Source organism: Engraulis encrasicolus, chromosome 17 (genome assembly GCF_034702125.1).
Source record: "Engraulis encrasicolus isolate BLACKSEA-1 chromosome 17, IST_EnEncr_1.0, whole genome shotgun sequence".
NCBI lineage: Eukaryota > Metazoa > Chordata > Actinopteri > Clupeiformes > Engraulidae > Engraulis > Engraulis encrasicolus.
In genome coordinates, this window is record NC_085873.1 from 12,978,363 (window position 1) to 12,986,325 (window position 7,963).

Here is a 7,963-nt window from a genome sequence, read left to right on the forward strand (position 1 = left end):
TAATCACAGGTGGTGAGGAATGTGCAGTTGTGATTGGTTGAAAAGAACAAGAGATTGCTGCCACCTGGTTGTCATCATTGGAGGTGCATTGGTGTCTCCAGAGTTTATTAATTTGTTTATTTTAGTCACGCCTCCAGGGCAAAAGTCATGGTTGTGGAGTTCATGGTGGTCAAATAATGCTTGTTGTAAAACAAGATGGCCTCCTGGGCCCTGTTGCCATGGAGACAGGTGGGCAGCTCCTCCTTCCTGTTCTTCCTGGACAGTCACTGGGCAGCTCAAGCACTTGGGATGAAGGCCATTGGTCAAGAGTTTCAAACCAGGAAGTGGTCCATATGATTTGGCTCCTCTGTTTCCCCTCTCTCTCCTTCACACACTTCACCAACTAGATTCTCTGGATCTCAAAGAGCTTCACGTCGGTGTCGTACCAGATTGGAGGATCCACGTTACTATAACAGGAACACACAAATTTAGATCAATGTCAAGAAACAGAGACTTGATATGACAGGAACATTTAACAAGCATATCATTGAAAAACTTTTAAGTAATATTACTCCCCCACTACACACACACACACACACACACACACACACACACACACACACACACACACACACACACACACACACACACACACACACACACACACACACACACACACACACACACACACAGTAACCAAAGCAGAGTGCACCCTACTGTACGTACATGTGTGTATAGCATACATTCAGACACAAACACAGACTGCGCTACCCTACCACAGGTAAACGACGCCCCACAACACCCACCACCAGCGTGCCATGCTAACACACACACACACACACACACACACACCGTAGGTAGACCACACCCCACAGGTAGGTGCGGAACCACATGGCGGTGCCTGTGTTGGCTTGGTACTTCCGGATGAGGATGGGGTGCGGCACGGGCAGCAGACCGACCAGCGTGCCATGCTGCAGGAACTTGAGGATCTCCGACTCATCCGTCAGGCCCCTTGGAGATGACACGCAAGATGGCAGGCAGACAGGTTACAATATAACACACACAGCAGGGCAGCCAGACAGGTGGTTACAATATGCCAAAACATACAGTAGTGGCAGGCAGGCCGGTTACAGTATAAAACACAAACAGGGCGACAAGTTACAATGTACTGTAAGGTAATGTACAAGGTAATGTAATGTGTGCACGTAATGTAAGGTAATGTACAACGTGACAGTCAGGAAGCAAGCAGGTGTGACAAAGACGGACAGGCAGACGAGATGAGATGAGACAATACAAAGCAGGCAGAGAGACAGAATGCCAACACAGGATGACAGGCGGGCAGACAAGACGAGGCGAGATGAAACAGGCAGACGGACAGATAAGACAGAGAGGTAGAGGCAGAGAGACAGATAGTGACACAGACAGTGAGAGAGGTAGGCACAGAGAGAGAGAGGGACAGGAAGAGACAGAGAGAGACACAAATGTAGAGGGACATGAAGGCAGCAGGCAAGACAGAGAGACAGAGATAGATAGAGGCAAACAGACAGAAACAGGCAGGCAAGCAGAGAACCGGACAAACGGCCAAGTCTGGCAGGCAGGCAGCCAGAGACAGTGACATGCAAGGCAGGCAAGTGATCTGCAAGGCAAGTGATCTGCAACTACAACTGCAGTGCAGATGTAATTCTCAAGTCAAGTCAAGTTTATTGTCAATTTCTTTACATGCACTGGTCATACAAAGAATTTGAAATTGCGTTTCTTGCTCTCCCATGCAGACATAGACTAATCTAGGTAAGGACATAGACAGTATAGACATAGACAGTACTCATACATGGACATAAGACAGTATGGACATAGACATTGCTCATACAGACATTTAAAGTGCAAGACTGGACAACGGAAGACTTGTAGAGAACATACATTAAGAGGAGGTATTTTGTTGTGCTTTTCCTAAAAGTCCTTTATAGCGTTCTGACATAGTAATAGTAGCATTTGAAGAAAATAAATAATTAAAATAGGTTTATTAAATACACCAGCAGCAGTATGTGTGTGTGTGTTTGTATGTGTTTTGTGTGCGTGTGTGTGTGTGTGTGTGTGTGTGTGTGTGTGTGTGTGTGTGTGTGTGTGTGTGTGTGTGTGTGTGTGTGTGTGTGTGTGTTTAGTGCAGGTAGAAAGTGCGGTGTGCGTCTGTGTGTGTGTGTCTGTGTATCTGTGTATGTGTGTGTGTGTGAGTATGAGTTGTGTGTCAGTGTGTGTATGTTTGGGTTTAGTGCAGAAAGTGCGGTGTGCTTGTGTGTATGTGTGTGTGTGTGTGTGTGTATGTATGTGTGTGTGTGTGTGTGTGTGGCGTGCATGTGTATGTTTTGAGTTAGTGCAGATGTAATTCTGTTCTTTTAGTCAAGTGCAAGACATAGGGACTAACGTTAGTCCCTATGCGGTGCACTTCAGGGCTGGAGTCGTGGTGTAACAATACAGGTGTACTAAAGCAGTAAAGAGAGTAGGCGTTAGAAGGGTTGTAAGAGTAAGTAACTGTAACGAACTTGTCGATGCAGATCTTCTCCACCTGTGGCACAAGCACCTGCAGCAGCCTCATGATGGTCTGAAGAGGCAGCTTACTCTTCCAGGAGAGGACCTGAAGGAGAGCAGGCAGGCCACAATGTCACCATGCTAAGGGTAAACCATGTGTTTAGCAGAGGGCGTGCTCAACGAGTAAAATAAATAACTTTGGAGGAGCGAAAAAAAAAGAACAATAATGAGGCTCAGATCGTGAGTGTGGACTTTTCTCCTCTTTAACTCATAAATGAACACTAGCCTCGTTCCTCATGAGAGGACCTGAAGGAGAGCAGGTGAAAGCAGCCACCAAGTTAAAGCAAGGGCCGGATTAATGCACAGACTAGATATGGCTGCTACTTAGGGGCCCCCACCTGCCAGGAGGAATCCTGGAGGAAATTAAGGACGATGCGTTATTGAAAATGAGTCTGTGTGCAACTCCTTTTCTCCAGCCTGAGATGTTGTCCATGACTGGCCATTCAAACCGGCAGATTTGCATGGAACATTGTCCACGGTCATGAGGGAAACATTACACAGCAAACAGGAGAACAAACATGTTTCATCATGACTCATGTTTTCAGACAGAAGAACAGAGCAACCCAAAAATAAACCCATTAGTCATGTAATGTTCTAGCATTGAGGATCGATCCTTGCTTGTCCTCAATGCGCTTATGATTTCTCTTATGCTGTAATTCTCAGACTGGCAAGATTATTTGGTCTACCCACACTGTATTGAAAAACAAGTTTTCTTGATCATTAATATTCCTCGAGGGTGGATGTGTTGCTATCTGTTCCACTACATGCCCAGTCAGGAATGGGAGCCCAGAATTTTGCTATGTGTTCTAGTGCATACTCAGTATATTTTCATGCGTTACATAGCCAGTATATTGTTACCGTGGTTAAAGTACATACCCAGTAGGCCTATATTGTTATTTATTACATAACCGTATATCATTACCATGGTTACTTATGTCCCCAGTATATTGTTACCGTGGTTACAGTACATAGCCAGTATATTGTTATTATGGTGACAGCACGTACCCAATCAGATGTAGGAGCCCAGTAGACTGATGACGACGTGCTGGACAAGCGACTCCTGGACGTTTGCTTTTTGCTGTAGAACACATCCTGTACAGGCCAAACAATGAAGTCATTTAAACTCTGCAATACTGTAGTCTTATGTTTCTACAGTATAAACGCAGTTTATGTAAGAAGTTTATTATATAACTAAACATTTCCCAAATAGACAAATCACAGATGCCTCTTTTCCACTGCAGGTTTTCTGGTAGGCCTACAGCTCGATACAGCACAACTTGGCCGCCACGTTCTGCTTCACGATTGAGCTGTGTCATGCCTATTCAAAAAGCAAGAAGTTGCAGCCGAGTCGCGCTGTGTCGAGCTGTAGGCCTACCAGAAAACAGGCGGTGGAAAAGAGGCAAGAATGACTTGTGTCAGGTGGTACAGGATTGCTTCAGTCTGACCTTTCCTTCCAATCCCTTGCATGTTAGATGGTTGGATGGATGGATGGATGGATTTGTATGTGTGTGCTGATAATGGTAACTGGTTACAGCATTGGAAACTGTAACTGGCTCTTGACCTCTGTGTCCCTACCCGACTTCACACCCATGGTGTGTGTGTGTGTGTGTGTGTGTGTGTGTGTGTGTGTGTGTGTGTGTGTGTGTGTGTGTGTGTGTGTGTGTGTGTGTGTGTGTGTGAGGGAGTGGTTCCTAACCTCAGTGTCCCTGCCCGAGTTGGACTCTGTGTCACTGGCCGCGTTGGTGGCACTGCTGTTGAGGCTCTTGTCTGCCTCAGGCTGTGACGTGTGTCTGTTGTCCGCCTCCGGCTGTGACGAGTGTCTCTCCTGCAGTGACACCATGGAACCGTCCTCGGAAACCCGTGACCTTTCCGTCAGCTTCTCAATGCCTGCACACAACACCCACTTACACTGAGATCCAGGGCAGCCGTGGCCTAATGGGTTTTAAATCAGAGGGTTGCAGGTTCGAATCCCACCCCGTCCTCTCCCTACACCTCCATGTATGGCTGAAGTGCCCTTGAGCGAGGCACCTAACCCCACACCGCTCCAGGGCTTTTAACCAATACCCTGTAAATACATTTATACTATTATCCTTCATATACTATATAGTAGAGTTTATTTGGCCATATTCCAGAGGATGAGATTAACCTGACTCTCGCCAGCTGGTATGTTCCGCCTTCGTCTACTACACAATACCTTCTGGATATCATCCACACCGGCACATTTTCAATTGATGATCCTTGCATGTGATTGGATAAACAGTCTGTCCATCATCCTTACTGATGTGCCACTCACATTGAACTGGACCCATGATGCAGCGGAGAACGACAGGTGGCCATCTATGGAAAATCCCACCCTGCAAACCTGATTGGCTCATTTGTTCAGAAATGGTTCTGACCTTCCACAAGCCTCAGATGGTTGTTTGAGGAGAACCAGAACGCCCTCGCATGTAGTTTAGTGAAACACAGCCAGATGCTGTACATCAGTTTAGAGTGTGATTAGAATGTGCTGGCAGTAACCACTCTGCACGTGCACAGCTATGCCAGCACCACCACCCACTTACATTACAATACACCTCCTGCACTTCCCTGAAGGACCCACAAGAGCCTTCTTCTGCTTAAGCTTTCTTAATGCCTTTATGCCCATGCACATGCATTATGCACAAGACTACGCACAGCACCTTCATCTACAGCAATAATCATTTGCAAACTGTGGGACAGGGCCACCGGTGAGCCTTGAAAGTATTTTCTAAAAGTAAGAATAATATTTGTTTGAGTGTTGTTGTTGGCTATTTGAGTTGTAGGAAACACTTTATAATAAGTGATGCATAAAAAAAACATTATGAACAGCTAGCAAATAATGAACTAATGATTAACACTTTTTTGTTGAAGAGTGGGAAAAGTTATGTTAATATGTCAAACATTTACAATTGTTTTGTAAATGAATAAAAGGTTTTGTAAAAGGCTTGCTAAAAGGTTTTGTAGGTAGTCTTGAACATATTGATTGTAGATATTTTTATAGAATAAAAAAAAACCTTTGTTAATGTTTTATTCATCATTGGTTAATTATTCACTTAGACTTTCTACATCCCTTATTATAAAGTGTTACCTTGCTGTATTGTTTATTGGGTCAGAGATGGTCCCTGAACATTTGTGAAAATTTGGAAGAGGCTGGGAACCCCTGATCTACAGACAACACAGTGTATCATTATTTAACCCATCATATTCATATATGATATAGTGTATCATTATTTAATCCATTGTGTACTGGAGCGACATATACTCCTAGTATTCACATTCATATATTCAAGTTCTTGAGATTTGAGCTGTTTTATTAAAAATGAGGAAAGACAACACAGCTATAACCAAACAGGTGTTAACCCACAAGGCAAGAGAAGCAGAGGGAGACCCAAAAACAATGGGAGGAGGACAGAGCAGGATGTAAAGAAGAGGGGACTGTCGTGGAAACAGCTGGAGAAAATGGCCCAAGACAGACGAGGGTGGAAATTCTTCATCAATGGCCTATGTTCCGATCGGAATGTAAAGGCCTAAGTAAGTAAAGTAAGTATCAAACCATTCTGTCCTGGAGCGATACAGTGCCCTCCATAATTATTGGCACCCCTGGTTGAGATGTGTTAAAAGCCTTAAAATAAATTCAGTGTTTATTGCAGAAGAATACTGTCACACTGAAAATTGTAGGAAAATGTAGCCTTCAACTCAAATGAATTGTAAGAAAATAAAAAAATCCCTGACTAAAAAATAATTATTTTTCATTAAATCACCTGTTCCACAATTATTGGCACCCTTAACAATTCCCCGGAAATAAATATAATTGAAGCATTTCTGTCATTTCTACAGTAGTTTACAAAGTTTACCAGAGTATGTAGGAACATTTAATTAGTAATTCATCACTTCCTGTTTCCCTGGGGTATAAATATGACGTGACACCGAGGCCATTTCTCTTATCCACTCTTAAACATGGGAAAGACAAAGGAACACAGCATACAAGTGAGGCAGATGTGCGTCGACCTTCACAGGTCAGGCAGAGGCTACAAGAAGATTGCCACTCAACTGCAGCTGCCCATATCCACTGTGAGAGGAATAATTAAGAAGTTCAAAACAACTGGAACAGTGGTAAACAAGCCTGGACGAGAACCCAAGTTTATTTTGCCACCACGCACAGTGAGGATGGTAAGAGAAATCAAAAGATCTCCAAAGCTCACTGTTACAGAATTACAACAAATGGTAGCATCCTGGGGTCACAAAGTCTCCAAATCAACCATCAGGCGCTGTCTACACGCCAACAAGCTGTTTGGGAGGCATGCACGGAGAAAACCTTTCCTCACTCACAATCATAAACGCAAGCGTCTGGAGTTCGCCAAGCGGTATTGGGGCTTCAACTGGGACCGTGTGCTTTGGTCAGATGAGACCAAGATTGAGCTTTTTGGCAACAAACACTCTAAGTGGGTCTGGCGTACCACGAAAGATGCGCATGCTGAAAAGCACCTCATACCCACTGTGAAGTATGGGGGTGGGTCAGTGATGCTGTGGGGCTGTTTCGCTTCCAAAGGCCCTGGGAAGCTTGTTAGGGTGCATGGCATCATGAATGCTTTGAAATACCAGGACATTTTAAATCAAAATCTGTTGCCCTCTGCCCGAAAGCTGAAGATGGGTCGTCACTGGGTCTTTCAGCAAGACAATGACCCTAAACATATGGCCAAATCTACACAGAAATGGTTCACCAGACACAAAATCAAGCTCCTCCCATGGCCATCTCAGTCCCCTGACCTCAACCCCATTGAGAACCTGTGGGGTGAGCTGAAGAGGAGAGTACAGAGGAGAGGACCCAGGTCTCTGGATGATTTAGAGAGATTCTGCAAAGAGGAATGGCTGAAGATCCCTCTTTCTGTCTTTTCCCATCTTGTGAAACATTATAGGAGAAGATTAGGTGCTGTTTTGTTGGCAAAAGGGGGTTGTAAAAAATATTAACACCAGGGGTGCTAATAATTGTGACACACATTATTTGATGTCAAATAATTATTTCTTTATGTGGGATTTTTTCCCCACTGAATAAATGCACTTGTATTGAAGGTTGGATTTTTCTCTTTTTTTCCATTAAGGTCCCATATTATTTAGAAAAAAAAATAAAATAATTGGAAGCTAAAAAACACATCTCAACCAGGGGTGCCAATAATTATGGAGGGCACTGTATATACGCTGCATTCAGGTTCTTGAGATTTGAGCCGTTTTATTAAAAATATGGGTATGTTAGAGCTGAATGAACATATTCTAATGCAAAATGAAGGTCCTAGCTTTTAAATGCAACTTAGTTCAACTTATGCAACTTAGTTGCAACTTATGTGCTTCGGAGGCTGAGATATTTAGGTTTTAACAGGGTGAAGGC

At 44.0% G+C, this 7,963-nt stretch overlaps 1 protein-coding gene across 1 annotated transcript in view; it reads right to left on the reverse strand.

Moving 5' to 3' along the window:
* Window positions 1-68: 68 nt before the first annotated feature.
* Window positions 69-7,963, reverse strand: part of LOC134467831 (protein HID1-like) — a 43,068-nt gene continuing 35,173 nt past the window's right edge. The window contains exons 15-19 of the mRNA XM_063221776.1: window positions 4,259-4,449; window positions 3,568-3,654; window positions 2,517-2,608; window positions 832-990; window positions 69-446 (exon numbers count right to left, since the gene is read on the reverse strand). Of these exons, the coding sequence (XP_063077846.1) occupies window positions 383-446; window positions 832-990; window positions 2,517-2,608; window positions 3,568-3,654; window positions 4,259-4,449 (593 nt within the window). The 3' untranslated portion in view covers window positions 69-382. The remainder of the gene's footprint in view (window positions 447-831; window positions 991-2,516; window positions 2,609-3,567; window positions 3,655-4,258; window positions 4,450-7,963) is intronic.